Source organism: Topomyia yanbarensis, chromosome 1 (genome assembly GCF_030247195.1).
Source record: "Topomyia yanbarensis strain Yona2022 chromosome 1, ASM3024719v1, whole genome shotgun sequence".
NCBI classification, from domain to species: Eukaryota; Metazoa; Arthropoda; class Insecta; order Diptera; family Culicidae; genus Topomyia; species Topomyia yanbarensis.
In genome coordinates, this window is record NC_080670.1 from 181626632 (window position 1) to 181647625 (window position 20994).

The following is a 20994-nucleotide window of genomic DNA, read 5'->3' on the forward strand; positions in this document are numbered from 1 at the left end:
GCGAGAACTCGGCAAGCGCAATGTTCAGCTTTTAATTCCGCGATTTGCTATGTTTTTGCTACTTCTCAAAAAATGAATCACGAAGGCACGCTTTACACTCGGTTGAACATCGCGCTTTGCAAGGCACGCGGGCTTTCGCAAAAGCATGCCGAAACCGGCCGCCCGCCCGCCGCCGTAGCGCTAGACAGGTCCCATCCCGTATATGTTTGTTTGGCTGGCTGGTTTCGTGGAGAATTTCTACATTTCTGCAATGAACATTGATAGTAGGTATACCGACGTACAATCGTCTGCAGGAAGTGGAAGAAGGAGGATCCTGAAGTTCCCGCGCCGCGGGTATCAGGACTAGCGACTAGTGCGCTGATGCTGCCGGAGCTGAACAACAATAACATTATGAAAATTGAAGATAAACAGGATCAAAGATTATGTAAATGGCACCACTCAGCCGGCAGCTACTCAGCGCCAGCAGCCGGCGGGTGGATGAATTGCGCTGTCCAAAAAAGACTGAGGAGGGGTTTTTTCCTGGAGCAATGATGCTGACTGTTGCTCGGCATCTGCTGGGTGAAGATTTGTTTTGAATCTGGACTGGTTGAGGACGAAGAAAGTTGGAAATTAGAGTGTGCGAGTGTTGTTGATTTCGTGAACACTTGGGGACATGAAGATCGTTTAAGGGGACCTTCTTCTGGGTTCGGCGGAAAATCAAGCAATATTTGAGAATATCTTTTGAAAAAACAAAAAGACATACGAACTTCGACTTTTGATCTTTTATTCGTTATTTATCGAATCAAAAATCAAAAATGGCGACTTCAAAATGGTGGATCTTGTCGGCCTCTGTGCGTGAAACATTGTCGCAATTTATCGAGTGAAGGGCCTCTCATAGTTACCTGAAATAAGAAACGAATATAATTTATTAAAATAGATAATCAATTGATTTATAACTAATTTCAACAAATTTTAATAAAAAAACGATTTTATAGACGTTAAAGAAGAAAAGTGAAATGTGTTTCTTTTTTTATTGTAATCTCGTTTAAAAATTATAAATAATTAATTTTTCAGTTCAATCGAAGATGGCGTCGAAATAGCAAGCACTCCGCGAGTGTGTTGTATGGTTTTACGAAACGCATGGTCATGGTGGAAAAAAAGTTTACCGTAGACCACTTTCGAGACGAAAACGCGCCCGTGAGTACAGTTTACCGGATCCTGGCATCTCTGAGCGTGGAGCGGAAGGCCGGTAGCGGCTGTCCGGCGTAAATAATGACGAAGAAGAAGAAGAAGGAAGCGTTGAAAAAGTTGTTCGACAACAAGAACGGAACGAGTTTGCGTTACGCCGGCCGAAAATATCACTGCTCCCATACCTTGATTCACCGAACCCTCAAGATGGAGCACATCATCTGTCGGAAGAAGACTCGGTCCCCCGACTACACGGACGAGCAGATAGTAATCGGGAAATCGCAGTGCCGGTGGATGGCGAAGAACTACCGCGGGTATAGTTTATGTAGGCTTCTTTTCAACAAGTTTTGTTGTAGAAACCGCTAATCAACAAGCGGTGCTGCTCGGGTAGACAGGCTCTGGTTATATGCTCATATTAAACCAACATATTGTGTACGAACTCGAACACGCTTTTTCATACCGAAACACGTGCACATGTTCGCCTGCATAACCGAACCCCATGTACGTACACGGTGTGCGTACACCTCGCGTACACCTGGTTCGTGGCACCAGTTTGCTTTTTCTCACTCTCATCATCACTAGCGTTGAGTTTTTTTTTATTGCTTTGTGGAAGTCGCTCTCGTGTACGCACCCGGTGTACGTACAGGGATGTTTGAACTAGAGTGCGCATCGTTCGCTTGGATTCGATGTTCGAGGTGAACCTGTACATCGAGACGAAGCATGTTTAAGGTTAAATGCGTGCACGAAATTTTGTACACAGATACAAACTTGTCGACGTTCATGGGAAGTCTGCCTGTCAATTCTTTAAACAAAATGGATGGAGTCTTCCAAAAAGGCAACCCGAGCAAACGAAAAGCCCATAATACCTCCCCCATAGTCAAGGTCCAATTTCACCCTCGTATTGATACTGTTTTAAATGGGATATTTTGGTGTATCTATGAGTTATTGAGACCATTTTATGGTGTTCTGATAGTTGTGAGATTTGACAAGGACCATATTTATAATCTTGTTAAGGGACTGTATCGTGTCTGAGCTTTTTGCTCAGAAACATGACCATCGTTGCCGAACAACTCGCTTGTTCCCATTCATAACAGAGCGTATTGTAGACTGCCAAATTGCTTGATATTGGGCTCTTTAGTTTTCTTGTACGCAATTGCACACAGCCAACGAGTCCAGGGTCTGTCCCCAAGTCGCCTTTGACCACTCCCAGTTTCTCTGTTTACTTTGACTGGTCTTTTTCCGGCATTTGAGTTATACACTATGCAGTTATGGAGTAGGGGCGGATTCAGAAAAAAATTGGGGGGGGTCCAAAATTTCGATTTTGAAATGTTTATTGTACAATCTGTAATAACCTCATTTAATTAAAACCAGTTTTGGTGGTCGAATCTAGTTTGGAATGATTGCGTGTTTAGAACGAACTCAAAATAGAAACTAATTTAAAATTTCCCAACAAGTTAAAAATCTTCGGAGGTGATCAGACCCCCAGGACCCTCGTCTGGATCCGCCACTATTGCGAAGGAAAGGAATCAAATAAAACCGTAGCCTTTGTATGGTACAAGTCACCTAGCTTTCGCGTCAAATTTGCACAAATTCGGTTTAATGCCCATTCGGTCTATTATCTATTCGGCCAAATGACCTTCAGCATAGAAACATTCGTCCTAATAGCCAGACACCCTTCTGGTGTCGCTATCGCATCTTTGTACTCTAGCTGCGAGTAGGTCGGACAAATGCAGCAATAACAGTTTTGTAGAAATTGAAAAGAACAGCTCATGTTTTAAAGAAGGAAAAATAGACAATCTATTTCTTCCCAGTTTTATAATGGGACACATGACTCATGTGATAAGCATTACTGTACGTCGTGGTACGAAGTGGTTTCCATGATGGTTCGTCAATTCTTCTAACTGTTACAGGCCGTCAAAACAGGCAAAATATAACAGCTGCTCTCGTTTGTCAGGCTAGCTAATAAGGTCTTAAATCTCATGACACTCAGCTTTTAACAACCCATTTGGCTCACAGACCCATTCGGCCTAATGACTTTCTGACTTATGATCGATTCGGCATGCCGTTCGCCCTAACAGCATTTGAACTAATGGCTGTCGGTCTAATGGCTTGACACCGTCCAAAAAGTACTTTTCGATTAACTACAAACACATGGACAAATCACACTCACACAAGTAGTCGAAAAAAAGAACATTGCATGATTGTGTGATCAAAAAAAAAATCAATAAGCTTGTTTACAATATGTTAGAATTTATACAAAGTAAAACATTTCCATGAAGTGCTCTATTTAGAACTGTCAAAAATGGGTGCGCGACGTTAGGCATAAATACGTTTGGTATAAGTACGCTAGGCATAATTCACAAAAATATAAAAGTACTTACAAGGCTTTCGTTATTATAGAGATTACAACCTTACACTTGTTTTTTAGGTTCTAAATTAAATTACACTTTGCTAACTAGAGACTCCTAAATGACATAAAACACCGAACGAAATATGTGTGTGATGGGTAGTGTTTTTTTCGATTTTTCCGTTGACGAAATGAAGAAAATATCCCTTTATTGAAATGACAGTTTTAGTACAAACAACTAGTTGTATACAATGATTGAAATACACAAAATAATGAACAAACATTAAGTTTTGGAACCTATGGAAACTTTCAGCGTTACATGCATCAGCTATGGATTTTAGGCTGGTGACAATACCTTTTTCGTTTCGGTAACTCGTCACCGTACACGAATAAACGAATACACGAATCATTAAACTTAATAATGTCGGAGATAATTAATATAGAAGCAGCAATATTCGCTTATTCGTTGAATGAATAATAACTTGCATCATTCTTTAAAACGCCTTTAGTTAACGGGCTGTATGACCGACGGCTCAGCGAAAATGTAATTGCTGATTGCCATTTCCATTGCCAGCGATAGAACCTTCTTTGGTGGGTACTGAAGCTCGCATGACAGTGTAGACTAATGAGAAGGTATCTCCGACGAGCTACATCCTTTCAGGCCTAATGGAGGTCGATTTGAATACCGAAGGCAAAAATAGTGCCGATCTCCATTTCAATATAAACCATATCCATCTAATACAACCCTGGCGCCTTCCGGACAAAAAATAAGCCATTTAACACCATCGATAAATCGCGTGATCTAACTGAACAGCACTCGGGCGCGTACAAAGAAGTATTTTGTCTACGTACCCGCCCGGGAAGTAGAGATTGATGGTGTAGTTTATCCAGCATATAATTCATACGGGGAAAAACTGAAGCATTCTTTTGAAGAACGCTCCGAGAAGAAATGCTAAAGAGAGCTACGCCACCGGTCAGGACTAATTTCTACGCTCCTTTGTTCACTGAAAAGCGAAATTATGACAATCTCATTGAAGGAACATTTTTTAATGCGCCCACGACTTTTCAAAAGAGGATTGTCCCTTGATGGCTGCTGTTACAAAACCGAAGTAAGTTAAAAGTCCACATGGGATATCCAAAGCTCCAGGTTTCTATGTTTGAGTCCTATTAATGTCCTAGGTTTTACACAATGCCTTTGCATATTAATGAACAAAAAAATGATGCTATTTAATTTAAAACAAGTTTGAATAAATTTGCTTAAAGTGCATCTCCGCTAAAAAAGTGTTGTTGGCTTCAAATTGTCCCTTACACCTCCCCCCTAAGATAGAGTAAGCCAAGGCGGATCATTCTACTATAATTTCCAATACATGGACCATCCAGTAAGTGAAAAAATACTGCTAAATATTATAGAATCTGGCGCTGGTCAGATTCTTTACTATTTAGCAGCATTTTTTCGCTTACTAGATGGTTCATGTATACCTTCTCTTTGGGGACGTCGAAAGTTAGAATTCGTGTTTCCAGTTTTAGACTAACATCAGCCGGCTCCTTTGATCGAGTGTCATATTCTGGAGAGGCGTAGTCTAAACGCAAACTACTTGCTTTTGTTAAAGTTAGGTGGCGTGCCCTTTCGCATAAAGTTGTATGACTTTTTCGTTAGAAAGGAATATGATTTACGAGATCCTAAATGACAGCTCGGTGTATAAAATTTTAATTGCGAAAGTAATGATGCAGATTGTACACGTTGAGAAATAATGTCGTTAATAAGTTAAATCATTGCAGAATCGCGGCGTTCTTTAAGTGTTTGTATGGTAATCAGCATGCGGCGTGCCTCATGTGATGGAAGAGGAACTGCGGTTCAATTGAGTTTATGAAGGGAATATAAGAGAAATTGTTTTTGGACTGTTTCAATGCGTTTTTCATGCTGGATAGTGTATGGACTCCATACCATGCTGCAATATTTCAGAATTAGTCGGACGTATGTATTGTATAATGATTTAATTGTGCGAGAGAATTCCAAGTTATAGCTGAAGCATTTAGTAAAGCACATCCTACTATTTGTTATATTTATTAATGTATTGTATGGAAGTTGACTAGTTTCTCGCCTTCGCAAATGCAGGAAATACAGTTTTGGTAGGTCTGCGGCGATGGGGACAAATTAGTTGTAATGTTTCTCTTAAAACAAAATGATTCAGTCACATTCTCTACTGCAAAGCAAACTTACTCCATTTCCCTATTATCCCAGTAGAATGATACGTACTCCGGATATTTGCGAACAATCGAAAGTCATCAAACTGTCGTAAAGTACTTCAACTCGATTGCTTGATCTTCGAAGAATGGCCCCTTGTTTGAAGATAGAACCGGCCGAACCCCTCCGAAACTAAAAAAAAGAACCGATAACAGTAGCAGACAGAGACGCAAATTGTCGATATCCGATACAGACGGCGGGTGAGCTTATTCAGGATCATGAGGAAGAAGTGCGCAAACAAATCTCAAAACAGATGAAACAACAAGGGGTAACAGTATACAGCGACATAACATTGTTTTTTTTTTCTTGAAGTAAGTACCTACCTTTCAGAGATGATGCCAGCCAGATAAGAGTCGTAAAAGAGATACAGTTACTTTTCTTGGTTCGATATTGTTTACTTTGTTTTTTCGGGCGGTTTTGATGCTGTTCAATGAACCATGAAAGTGCAGTATGGTAGCTTGTGCATATTTATGTCCTTTATGTGCTATTTTCAAATAAATTGGATTAAGGACGATTATTAGGGGAAGATGAACGATTTTGATCTAGCGTCAATCTGGCACTAAGTCAGTGTCACATTCTGATGCAACAAAGTAGAAACGTAGGTCATGGTTTACGACCATTAAAAGATAATTAAATTAAATACTATAATGCACTAAACTATTTTTATTTACTCGATTTTGAACAAAACGGTAGACAGTAAAACACGACTAAAAATTAGTTCTTTTGAAGGGAATCTATATAAAAATCCAAAACAGCAACAAAAAATCTATTACAATCATCTAATGATACATAGAATAACATAGAATAACAACAACAAACAGCAAGGCTACCGGGTCGTTAACTTTGGTTAACAATTTGGTTTCGAGAATAAAAACGTTGCTATATTTCTCCTTAGCGATGAAAAAAAATTTCCCATCAAAGAGAAAATTGTTTAAAGTCATCTTTGGCGGGAAGAGCATAAAACCTATAACTAAACTATTTATGGAATTTGCGTTTCAACTTTGTCTCATCAGAATCCGACACTAACTTAATGACAGGACTAAATTTGTGTCGAATATGTCTTTTTGGAGCTAGCGTCAATCCGGCGCTAGCTTAGTCCTGTAACCTAATTAGTGTCGGATTCTGATGAGACGAAATCGAAACGAAAATTCCATAACTAATTTTATGATTTTTATGAGGTACATTAGGAAATTTATCAAACTTCATAGAATGCCAGTAATCGTTTTGGCTTTGTCATGCTGAAAGTTTATGCAATTTCTCTACAACTCAACTTTCTAGCCGAGACACAATTTTCCAGCCTTAATCATCAACAACGACAAACAGATGTTACTTACTAACGACGGCTAGAAAAAAAAATTCATTCAATTTGCGCCAAAGGTTAGTCTTACTCATGAATACTTTTTAAATCAGCAAATTCCGGAACCCTTTTCGACAGATTCCAAACCACCCCCAGACAGAACGGCGAACGAACGGACCTGGTCATCATCATCAATCACGGAAATGGGATGGACAGACTGTGTGTCGCTATATATTTTACGTTGTTGAACAAAAGCAGGAAAAAAATCCTAAAGAATGGAAATGTATCCCTTAATTCGGTTGGAAAAGTTAATGAACTTTGCAAAAACCCTTCGGCAACGAATGATTTGGGGGATCTTTCCCGAAACTGGAATTTTCTGATTCGTATACGGTACCTCGTATGTTTTGCTTTCGTCCAAATCCACCCCGGTGTTGTTAGCAAGCATCAATTATTAGGAAAGGACATTACTCTACTGGCTGCCTGCACTAGTTCATATGGCACTAAAAAATGTGGTTTTTGATACCCTTGCTAAATGGCAGCGATACTACATTTTTGCGAGTTTTTCAGGTTCGAATTTCAGATTTTGTATATGTTATTCACTGGCAGTGCTGCCTTGGAGCTGAGACAAGAAGAGCCAATTGGCTTCTTATTATTTTTTTTCTTTTGGTAACGTACCCTACTGAAATATTTTTGACATTCAGAGAGTTTGATTAGCAGTGCAGCTATTTTTGTGTCTTGTAAATTACCATTTTTTAAAACAATTGTTATAATTAAGAAATATATGCACTTATATTTCGTAATTCGCGGCATGGCCTTTTTCCCGTAATAGCAAGTGGTAAATCCAGCTAAAACAGAAAAGATCAATTGTGTTACCCAAGGAACAGACATTTTTCCAGAAGCTCCTGCACACAAATTTTCTGGTTAATGGTTCCGGTTGCGATGTAAATGTCACTTTTCAAGCCACATGAAAAGATGGCCTTCCACACGAATTTTTTTTTTTGCGAACTTGGTAGCTTAAGGGCGGGGGGAGGGTTTCAGCGTGACAATTTTTTTTTGCGAATTTTTTTAGAATATTGCGTGTAGCGAATTGTTCAAAACTCTCGTGCATTATAGTGTATCATTTCAATAATATTCTGTAATTTTTCTATGCAAAAATATTAAAAAATTATCTCAAAAACTCAATGTAGGGGTTAGATATCTTTAACATAGAATATGTATGCAAAGTTTGAAATAAATCGGTTAAGTAGTTTTTGAATGGCAGGTAACACCGCAAATCATGTTTTTTCCAGAGACGTTCTACAAAAAGCTTTGCCACCGAGTCATTTGTCGGTATTTTTGCATAGAAAAATTACATCATGTTATTGAAATGATATACAAAAATATACAAAAGTGTTGATAAATTTGCTTCACGTAAAGTTCAAAAAAAATCGCAAAAAAGGGATTTTTTCACGCTGAAACCTTTATCCCCCCTTAATACACATAATAATTTGTTAATACGATATTGATCTTATTTTTCTATGTATTATTTTTAGCTAAATTTATTGCATGCAGTACATTTACCAAATTGTGGTTAAATAAACTGTATCAAATTTCATGGGGCGGGAGGGATAGCATCAGGGCACCTTACTATTGGAAGACTGGATGATGGAGTGGATTGCCAACCCGTTTCCTCCAGAAGGTCTGAGAGGAGTGAGACGCGCCTTTCTAATAAACAAACCATCAGGCGGGTTTAAGCTGATATTGCAAGATTCTGCGTTGGAAGGAGATTCTTTATTTCCCGCGGAATGCACGTAAACGCCTCTGTTTACGGGTCCGCCCAACCCTATTTTGGCGCTTCGCTAACAACAATAATATAAATCAGGAATCAGTCTGCATAAGGCGGGATGGATTCATAGTTGCTGTACTTTTATGCTCAGCATTTGTTGTATAGCAGCTAGAGGATACCAAACACTTTGACTTATAATCGCCTATAGCGAACCCCGAAATGGGTATTAGGGACATGACCACCATTTGAATTCAACGATTTGCGAAGAAACACCCAAGTAACCATAAGCATTAAGCCATTGTACTATATTGGCTATACATTTGCACTAATGTTGCATTGAAACTCCATTACAGCTTTAACAATGCAATAAAGCTCTATATTAGCATCAATAATGCATAAATGAGCAGCCGAAATATAGCATTATCGCTTGCTCTATATGCGCATATAAACCTGATATAACGCGTACATGATTCAACCCAAGCAGCACTTGTAACAAGCAACGACAGCGATTAGTTGCATAAGCAAAGGCTTTTACATGTGCGCTTTTTGGGTTGCTAACCAGCGCAATAATGGTTGCCATATACCTTTATGTAACGAATTATGTTGCTGCAACTGCAAGGTGTTGCTCGGGAAGGATCTTTAAAGCATGTAAGCTTTACATGTGCATTCAGTACCATTATAAAGCAAATAAAAAGCCTATATAATGCTATTGTAATGCTATGGGTTTATTTGTTATGCCACTCTTCTTGAAGATTATATTCAGCATATTTCATTTCAATCGAACATATGCAATATAGTCCAGGCAGCAAACGCAGCGCACTTACCGTCAGGGACGAGGCAAGGTACCTCAGTTCGAGACTTACTAAAGGTAATTTTCGTAAAACATTCATATCATGTGAGAAAGAAAACCCAGTAAGGATACATTACAATGCATTAGAATAGAGTCAATTACGGTTTTAAAGAGAACATTTTATTTTAAAATTTTTCCTTTTTGCTCACCATATCGAAAGGAAACATAAGAAATAAGCTGAAGCTTTCTAATAGCATTAGTAGTGCCAATATTAGGCTTTGAAATTTGACATTTGTACGCTGGTGCTATGTAATAGCATTAGTGCTGCAAAAACGAACTGTCAATCTCTGCCCAGTAATAGCACTATATTTCGCCTTTTCTGGCATAATACCAGCATTATATCAGAATTTGGGGCTCCATGCACACAAAAAAAATAATGAAATTTAAACGACATGTAGATCAATACGAATGTAAACATACAAAGATTGAATCAAAACTTTGATTGAAAATTACGTTCAAATTAATGCACTCAATTGGAGCATCAAAAAGCATATGATTTTACACTTTCATTCGTGTAATATTACATGTCATTCATTTTACAGCAATAAGCGTGTAAAAAATACATTGAAGTGCATTGGTTTTCCGTTTGAAGAAAACAGCCACATCCGTTGTTAGACGCCTCTTACGACATGGGAACAGAAACCAGCGGGCCAATTCCTGGCTGAAATACTTCGAGCGATTTCAGTCCGCCGGATACCACACGGCTAATAATTGTTAGGCACTACTTCATTAGGGATTGTGCTCTTGCTTTTTTATGTTGGGTTAATAGTTTCCCATTGCTGCTTCTTCTTGCATGGTGTCCAACCTTCGTGGTATATCTGACTTGCGCAGGTGTGCTGTAAATCTGTTGGGACACGATCTGATTCGGAGGTGTCGATCATAATGATTTTCATCTCTTTACAACCACCTTCGCCGGGTTTCTTATCCTTCTTGGCGCTACACGTTTCCATTTATCTGCTAGCTGGTGCTGCGAGTTTCTCGATGGCGGTATTTCTCCCGATACAGATACCCGTTTTCGCAAGCCATTTAACTGTTACCCGCTCTGACGGAGAGGTCATCGGTGGTGAAATTTCTCCAGGCTCCCAACATCCCGATTTTCTCCGACTTCGTGTTTTTTTCTCTTTAACTTCCCCTGAACGATCTTTGGTTGCTGTTGCTAATATCGAAGTTTGTCGACCCGATCCAGAGAAACCGACCAACTTGTCTTACATCCTTTTTCAGCCACCTTCGCAAGTTCCTTCGACGACTTATTTCTAGCGTGACTGAACTCAAATGACATTTTATGTGTCAATACGGCTCGCAGCATAATTTTTTCTTGAACAGGAAGTTAACACCTTTTCAAACAAATTTGGAAACCGCCAAATCCCTCCCCTTGCGCACGGGCCTGATTGATTTGAATAATAATTATCCCAGTGTCGGTTAATCTATCCTTTCCGGGTAAGTCCAGCCGCGTAATATTTCGTTTCCGTAATAAGAATATCTTTTCGATCAGGTATAACTGATAACAAGAGAGGGAGATAGAATGTTTGTTTCATGGAAATAAAACTTCAATTGCAGTGAAACAAAAAATATAGAACAATGGACTTTTTTAGTGCAAGGACGTGAAAGGAGAAGGTGATAAACTCACTAACTAATTCTCGAACTGTCTATGAAATATTAAAATATATTTATCCGAAGGACTGTTATACATAAACTGACCTACCGTACGGAATTGGAGAGGACTGTGCGGATTTTCTGACGAATGTCCGGAGAAAATTCCTGTACGGATTTGTCCAGAATTTGTACGGAATTTACGAGCTCAGCGGAAGTAGATATACTCCCGGTAAAATACAAATTCTTCCACAAACAACCAAATAACGTTGCGAACTAGTTTTGCAGGATCTAAAATGCAATTTTAGTGGTAATTGGAATTCAGTAAACGAGAGAAAAAAAAATCGAATTTTGTGCAGCTTTGGGATGAAGTGAATTTTAAAAATTTTCCCTAACACAAATAAACAAACGAACAGCTATCTGTTACTATTCGACCCGACCAGTGATTTAAACCATTCACACAAGTTGGGTTATATTTTCTGGATTTGGATAGATTGCACAAAGTCGGAGATTCAAAGCATCGATCCTTTTTGTGGCAACTGGTGCCATGGTACTGAAGCCCTAAGTGAAATACCGATCCTCGAATATTCTTGTTTTCGATGAATGCGAGAAGCTCTCTCTTACTTTTTACTTTTTAGTCTACACATACACAACCAATATATGTAGGGATCCTGGAAAATTGCAGACGTTGACCTACAATTTTTCTTGCCAATATTATTGTTTGTAGCACATATAGTATGTGACGCAATGATTAAAACAGCCAGGCCAACTGTGCAGCGTACAAAATGAAGATGATTCAAAATTATACGGCAATCAAATTCGCTAAGTGAAGAATTTAATCAACGAATCATTTCGAACCTTAAATAAGGAAGAAACGTGGACAACCGTACCGACCGTTTCATTTTGATGGAGGTTTGATAAATCGTTGGGAGTGACTTGGCTAAGAGGGTTATTGTCACTCCTTTGATCCTCCTGGGATGGGACAGAGGTAGTAGCCTTGTCCTGGCTAATGAGCCAAGGTTATTACTTTTTAGCGACATAATGCAGCGCAATTCACTGCACAGCGACCTAATGCAACAGAATTGTTTGCCTGCTCCTTTCATTTGCACTATATGGCTCTTTAATTATATACCAAACGTACTAAATCGGTGTACGTTCTTTTATAGATGAAGACCGAACAACATACAAAAAAACAGACGTGGCACCACAATTTAGTTACGTCGGCACTCAGCAAATAATGGCAATTAAGCAGGACATTCCAAAAATCATGTTTTCCGTAACTTTTGGTTCATTGTAAATACTTTAAAATTTGATACATGATCTGTTACTATGTTTTAATTGCCGCAAGGTTCTACTGTATCGATTTTGTTGGCTATTTTCGGCAAATTTGAGATTAAGAGAACCGAAAGCAATGAAATTGAAAGACGGATAGGTATTCTAGAGTGAATCAGTTATAAACTTAGAACGGAAAACTAGAACTAGGCAGACTCATATGGGCATGATCGAAAGGAAATGTGAAGAATTCTTTGCCTTCTGCAGAGTAGGAGTTGGGCGTTGCACCCAAGTCTACCGCATGGTCTATGGTAGAACATAACTCATCATCATGTTTTACCGCCGACGCCGGCGGTCTTTCAATTTCATTGCGTTCGTTTCTCTTATGGCGTTTTCGTTTTTATATTGCACTACACCGGTGTAGCGGTGTTTCCACTGAAACCGTTCGTTTTTGCAAATTCCACTACACCGGTGCTACACTTTTTCTACACCGATACCGATGGTGTAGCACCTATAAAAAGTAGAGTGTAGCGAGTGTAGCACTACTGCATTGCTTGGGTTGCCATGGGCTACTGTTTACTTGTATCCCATTGTCAATATTGGACTGTTATTACGAAAATGGAAGACCTGTTGAATTTATTCGAGAGTTCAAGTTCAGATTCTGATGATCTGATTTTGTGTTTTCTGCAGCAGCAGAATCGACAGAAGAAGAAAAAAGTCAACGACTTTTTAACGGAAGTAGTGCAAAGCTATACCGAAGAACAAGTGAGCATACAAATATACTCTACTTACATTCCGCTATCATTTTTTTAATTTGTAGTTTCGTGCTAATTTTCGACTTACCAGAGGCACTGCGCAGTTTATAATTAATAGATACGAAACAACACAGTTTTTTAAAAGCAATTCTGGTCGAGGTAGACGAGAGGTGTCTGCAGATCGCCAAGTTCTTCCTTTTCTTTGGTAAGAAATTATACGTAGCTTCTATAGATGCAGTTTTTTTTAAATTTTTTTATGTATATTAAAATTTTACTGCACTGTAATGATAATTAAACCAAAAGCAGAAACATACAAATGAAATTTTATAATTAGATTAAGGACGCGGGGGGGGGGGGGGGGGGGTAAGGGTTTCAACGTAAAAAAACACTTTTTGGCGAATTTTTGTAGAGCTTTATGTGAATCGAATTAATCAAAATTTTTGTACATTATAGTATAGCATTTCAATAACGTGCTGTAATTTTTCTATAGAAAAATATCGACGAACGACTCGGTGACGAAGCTTTTTGTAGAACGTCTCTGGAAAAACCTGATTTGCGGTGTAACCTGCCATTCCAAAACTACTCAACCGATTTCTTTCAAACTTTGCATACATATTCTATGTAAGAAACACCTAACCCCTACGTTGAGTTTTTGAGATAAATTTTCAGTTAAGGGGATTTTTTACTCCTTTTAAATAAAAATTGCTATTCTTCACGAAAAAATCCACCTTTTATGAGTAAATGAAAAAATATTCCAAAAACTCAACGTAGGGGTTAGGTATTTTTAACATATAATGTGTATACAAAGTTTGAAAGAAATCGGTTAAGTAGTTTTTGAATGGCAGGTAACACCGCAAATCAGGTTTTTTGCAGAGACGTTCTACAAAACCTTCGTCACCGAGTCGTTTTGAAAAAATAACAGCGTGTTATTGAAATGATGCACTGATGCTTCACGCTAAGTTCTAAAAAAATTCGCAAAAAAAGTGTTTTTTTCACGCTGAAACATTTACCCCCTCCCTCCCCCTCCTTTTAACAAAAAAAGCTTTCATATACAATGAAAGAGTGTTCGTGATTTTCGGATACGAACTATAAACCATCACAATATTCTGGAAGTCCTTCAATGAATTAGATATACTTTTCTTAACTTTTAGGTTTTCAGCGAACAAAGATTCGTACAGAGAGGTTGGAAATCTTTTCAACATGACAGAGTCCACTTTTTTGAAATATTTCGATAATTTATTGAATTTTTTCCACGACATTTCAAGCAAATTTATAAAATTCCCCGAAAACGAAACGGAAAAAGAAAACATCGCGAACGATTTTGAAAAAGTATGTGAGCGACAATTTCTACGTTATCTTTTATTTGATGTACAATTAATTTTTATTCTACAGCTATCAAAATTCAAGAATGTAATCGGGTGCATAGACGGCACCTATATTCCAATTCGAAAACCCAAACACAAGATTCGATCAACGTACTCAAACAGGCACGATATGTTATCCTTAACATTGCAGGGTATCTGTGGTCCCGATAAGAGGTTTTTAGATGTTTTTGTTGGCCCTCCCAGTAAAATACATGATGCAAGAATATTCTCAATGTCAAGCATTAGCCAGAAGATCCCTGAAATTTGCCGACAAAGATTTCACCTGTTAGGGGATTCCGCATACTCGATTAGGGAATTTCTGCTGACGCCGTTTAGGGATAATGGCCATATGACAATAAAAAAGAAAATATATAATTTACATCATTGCCAAACTCGTGTTACGATAGAAAACAGCTTTGGCCTGTTAAAGCAGAGGTTTCGGCAGCTAACTCGCTTGGATTTTCACACAACCCTGAGGCAATCGAAGTTCATAATGGCATGTTGTGTGTTGCACAATATTTGCATTTTGCGCAACGATGCATTAGACGCTTTTAATGAAGAAGCAGTATACGGAGACGTTTCTGCCGATGTAGCATCAATGACGCGAAGGATCGACACAGGATTGCGAAATGAAGCGCTTCGGCGGCTAGGAGAACTCAAGCGGGACTCCATAGCGGATAACTTTATTCGTTAGCTTTTTATATTTAATTTACTGCCACGAGGTCCACTTTTTAAATAAATTGAATTAAATTTTCGAGTTTATTGTTTGTCATTCAACTTTCGATCACAACATACGAAGCCAATCGCAATTGTTGTTTCGAAGCCTACCGATTGTTCCAATCCATATCTTGCTCGACCTTCACACCATACGTCGTTTGACACTCTACACAACAGATACCTCTAGCTGCTCGATACGATTGCGAATTTGACTTGGCTCGGGAGTTAGTTTAATTAATTTAGTTTTAAGAGTTTGTTTATTTTAAATACATTTTTGCCTTTCTCATATAAAGAAAGGCTATGCAATCACTGTAAAAATCGACTTTTTAACCGAGGCCCGGAGGGCCGAGTGTCATACACCGTTCGATTCAGTTCGTCGAGATCGGCAAATGTCTGTGTGTGTATGTATGTGTGTGTATGTGTGTGTCATTTAAACTCACACAATTTTCTCAGAGATGGCTGAACCGATTTTCGCAAACTTAGTTTCATATGATTATTATATTATTGCTTATGTTCCCATAAGCTGCTATTGAATTTTTAGTTGATCCGACTTCCGGTTCCGGAGTTACGGGTTGAAGAGTGCGGTCACACAGCAAATTCCCATATAAACTGGTACCACCATGATGTTCAAATGATGTAAAACATATTAAAATTGATGTAACATTACTCTAGTTTGCGGGTCTGGATCACTAATGATCAATCAAAGCAGCTTTGACTACATTGGCCACCTATGACGGCTCATGACGCCCTCGGGGAACCCGCCAAGTTATTAAACTAATATCACACCCATTCCCCAACGAATTCTCTACCGATTTTTACAAACTTGATTTTAAATGAAAGATACAGTAATACCGTTGACTGCTGCTGAATTTCATTCGGTTCTGACTCTTGCTTCCGGAGTTACAGGGGTGTTACCAAGGATCCTTCATACTCCCCTCTCCTTGGACCACCCTCACGCCCGCATTTCCTTCATCCACCCCGTATACCGAAATAAGATGAAGGATTTCTGACGCATCCTCCACTCCCACTCTACTAACCCCCCATTCCCTCCACTTTCAAACCCATTCCACCAACATTTCAAAATAAAATCACATGAAGATAACATTGAACTCATGCTGAGTAAGCTAATTAAATATTATTCTTTTGCCTTTCTCATATAGAAAGGTTATGCAATTGCTCCAAAATCTGACTTTAACCGAGGTCCGGAGGGCCGAGTCTCATATAACATTCGACTCAGTTCGCCGAGATCGCAAAATATCTGTATGTATGTATGTGTGTATGTATGTATGCATGTATGTATGTATGTATGTATGTATGTATGTATGTATGTATGTATGTATGTATGTATGTATGTATGTATGTATGTATGTATGTATGTATGTATGTATGTTCTTACTCAGTATCGGCGGGAATCGAAAGAAAAAAGTATGTATCCAATATTTTTCGGTAAGGAAGGATCCTACCAAATATTACAGAGCTCTGAGGAATCGTATAACTTTTTTCCTGGAATTGCTGATAATATAATATAATATAATATAATATAATATAATATAATATAATATAATATAATATAATATAATATAATATAATATAATATAATATAATATAATATAATATAATATAATATAATATAATATAATATAATATAATATAATATAATATAATATAATATAATATAATATAATATAATATAATATAATATAATATAATATAATATAATATAATATAATATAATATAATATAATATAATATAATATAATATAATATAATATAATATAATATAATATAATATAATATAATAATATATGATATAATTGCTCTAGAGGCACTCTTGAACATAAAACCACTGTATGTGTTTCTGAAACAAGAAGCACTTTGTTGTGCATTCCGTCTTAAAGTTACTGGGCTTTGGAATAGTAACCCAATAGATCGTGCAACTAGCCAGACGAGACTGTGGCCCCAAATGGTTACTTGGGGAGTACACACTTGCTCCCACACTTACTCACTCGTAGTTTTCCTTTTAAAACTTTCAATGTGAGAATTCCTCCTCGCGTGGAATGGCTGTCTGGTTGGATGGAGCGACAACTTGAAGAATATGTAGTTTGTTATACTGACGGTTCTTTGTTGGAGGGCCGGGCCGGTGCTGGAGTCTATTGTCGTGAAATGAAATCAAACCAGTCTCATTCACTTGGTAGATTCTTGGTACTGTATTCCAAGCAAAAATCTTCGCGATTATGTGTGACGAGTGCTGCGACTGACTTCGTTGGTCCAGAACCAGTTCTAACACTTACGATAAGTTGAATAAAGCACAAGATTCACTCTTGGGCAGCATCCTAACATGCCAACCATTGGCGTAGCTTGCAAACTTGCGTTCAAACAAAAACTGTGCTACCAAATGTGAGTCCGAAAATGTCAAAGAATTTGTTGCATTTTTCCAAGCACAATTGCAGTATTCTAGTTAGGGCACTGACTGGACATTGTAAACCTAATTATCACTGCTGCTATTCAGCGTGCTGAGTATTATTCGTGTGATCTTTGTGAATCCGATTACGGAAATTCATATCATTTGATTGCATATCCGAATTTTTGGTTCTTCATACATAGATGAATCTATGTACGGAGAGCTGAAACTCAAGGATATGCTATCGTTCCTAACCCAGTGTTGTAAAGAGCTATAGTTTAAGGCGTATTTGAATGACAATATCTCTTCGAGTATGTTATTGTTCTGTTATCTCAATAACCCCTCGAGGGTGTTGATATATCCACTCACTGTTTAAATAAAAATTTCTAAATCCTTCCGGGGTTGGAAGTTTTATTCCTGCTATTGTAGCACCTGCAGATAGTTCAGCATTCTTCTGGGGGAGCATAATGGTCTATTTTAATCGTTCTGTGTCATTTTCCTTACCACTTCCCCAATTCTTCCCATTAGGGAAATGATAATAAAACAAACTTGCAAGGCAAAAATCTCCGATCAACGTGGGGAACGTGCCATTTGACCCAGCCGCTAATGATTCCTAATTCCTGATAGATGATGTCATTGGTAAAGAATAACGATGTTGGCTGAATAAGCTCTCAAATAGAAAGGCTATGCAATCACTCTGAATTCGAAATCCATTCATCTGGGTTCGGTAATTGTTTGTGAGTGTTTGTGCATCTTTTCAAAAATAGCTGGTTGGTTTTAAAAACATTATGCTCAAATGAAAGGTGCATAACAATTTACAACGAAAAATTTGCTGATTATGGCGATCACGAAGTCTTTGAATGAGCGACGACTACTTCATTGATGGGGAATAAGCCCATAAATTATACCGAGGCCATGCGCACGCTATCCCACGCCCAGTTCCCGTTATCGAGAGGGACTCAATACTACTTCTGCCAAAATAGTGTCTCACTTTTAGAATTCTTTCAAAACTCCAATATTGATTTTGAATCATTATATGTGTAATTTAACATTGTAATAAACATTAAAAATATGCAATGACTCAGAAAAACACAACTGTAGCAGTAGTTGGATTAAACCTATTGTCAGCGATTAAATTTATGATTTTTGTGTCCTATTCACATACAATCATAAAAACCGATTTGATCCCCTTTTCAGTGAGATGAGACTTTTGTTATACATATAACTGTTTGCTGGTTCATTAGTTTGCAGAACTCATGTGAAGTACTCACCTAACTAGAGATATGGTAAGCACAGTATCGAGATTTACACGCATAAAACCAACAAAAAATTTAATTCTAATTATACAAAATCAATAAAATTAATCTGGTGTGAGGAATGGTTTAAGTGGACACAATTTAAAGGTAGCGGATTGTTAAGACCTTGCTTGAAAAAATAGAAGAATATAAATATGGTGGTTAGTTAATCTTTCTGGGTTTTGATACATTCTAGTATATTTTGTACTTTCATAATTTCTAGGGTTTGCTTGGAATTGGTTCTTTCTGAAAAATGTATTTCTAGGGAAAAGCTTAAGCGTTTTATTTTTTAGTTACTAGTGTTCGGTCAATTGTTATAGAATCATTTTTTAAATTCAAAAAGATGAATCGTTCCTTTGCGCCATTGCTCCAAGTATATCAGTCAGTTTGTCTATTTTCACCATTCGTTCGATGTGGCGTTGTTTTTTGGCTTCCTGCGCCTCTTTATATGCCTCTAGTAGCTGCCACTGGACGTTGTTACGCTGGCTTCGTTTTCTGCCACTACTACCCGCGGAACCATTACCATGAGACGTCGAGGGAGTGCTGCCTCCTGCTGTTGTCGCTATCGTGATCGTTTCGGACATGGTGTCGTTTGTTGTCTTCTGCCTGATAGAGTTTGTGTCCATAAGGATTTCTGGCTCCAACGAGTCATCTAAGGCCGCTATGTCGGATAACTCACCGAAATAGGCCGCCTTCTCGAGTGTGTTTCCTGATACTTTATTATGTGTGACGGTTGCTCGATGCCGCCGGGTCAGAGTTTTGTATCTATTTTCAATCTGCCTCTCGTTGAACATCGGACCAATTTTTTCTTCCATGCCTTGCTTAATACTTGTCCATAACTGTTTTTTGGACTTAAATTTTTTTAGTGGACCCACCTCCTCCATTTTGTCGCGGTAGAGCGAGAGCATCAACTTCGTCTGTCCGTCGGTCCATGATTTGGCTGATTTTTCAGCTACGGGTGATTCTTCAACCAGCGGAGGTAACCCATAGAATCTAGCAGCATCTTCGTACCTTACCTCGACCATTTGATGGGCTAGAAAACATAATCATATAATTATAGAAATATTAAATTAATTAATGTGCGTACTTACATTCTTTGTTGCAGAGATGGACGTATCCGTTCATCTCCACCAACGTCCCATCGTCCATGTGTACAACATAATATTCTGCCGGATTGATATCCATTTTTCACACCTTCTACTTTTCAAAACAGAATGAACATAACAATCACCTTGATCACTATAGCAACGATACAGACACAATACTACTACACCGTTTTCGTTCGTTTTTCCAGTGAATGGTGTAGCACTGCACCGGTGTAGTGCAATTCAAAAACGAAAACGCCATTAGTCTCAAATTTGCCGAAAATAGCCAACAAAATCGATACAGTTGATACATGATCGTTTGTAACTATTTTCGACCAAATTGTGAAAATATGCCGTTTGCTATGATTAAAGTAATAACCATTATTCTCATAATGCCATCATGCCGGGCAATAATTTGAAATGGGCTCCTATATTAAAAGGTTTGATCAGAGGTCAAATAGGTCCCCGTCAAAAAGCAAGTACTGGCAAGTTTTTTCCAACTGGAGCTGTAGAGCTGGATTCTCGGAAGGGCGATTAGTCATCGCATTATTATTCATTTCACAAACGAGAACGGCCGCCATATAATGAATGATCCAACAGTGATAGTGTAGTGTAAGAAATGTCTCATCTCACCGCTAAGTGGTTTAATTCGGTTTTTAAAAAATGAAACAAGTGCAAATAAAAATAAGATTAAATTTTCGGATTGTCATAGGAAAACGATAGGCGCTACGTCTACTACTCGTTTTTGTGAAATGGAGAAAAAATATAGGGGCATTGTGTTTATTGTTTTGTTTTGTATACATTTAGTAACAAAGGAGGCGGTAAAATAACAAAGGTGAATCTG

The 20994-nt window shown here is 38.1% G+C and overlaps 2 protein-coding genes across 3 annotated transcripts in view; one reads left to right on the forward strand and one right to left on the reverse strand.

Annotated features, from left to right (window-relative positions):
* LOC131683611 (netrin-B-like) overlaps window positions 1-20994 on the forward strand; it is a 208995-nt gene that overhangs the window by 25378 nt on the left and 162623 nt on the right. The window lies entirely within an intron of this gene.
* On the reverse strand, window positions 19334-20358 carry LOC131683623 (uncharacterized). Its single transcript, XM_058965755.1, has 2 exons — window positions 20157-20358; window positions 19334-20098 (listed from the first exon to the last, which is right to left on the reverse strand). The coding sequence occupies exons 1-2, from the start codon at window positions 20248-20250 to the stop codon at window positions 19401-19403; spliced, it is 792 nt and encodes a 263-aa protein (XP_058821738.1). The 5' UTR covers window positions 20251-20358; the 3' UTR covers window positions 19334-19400.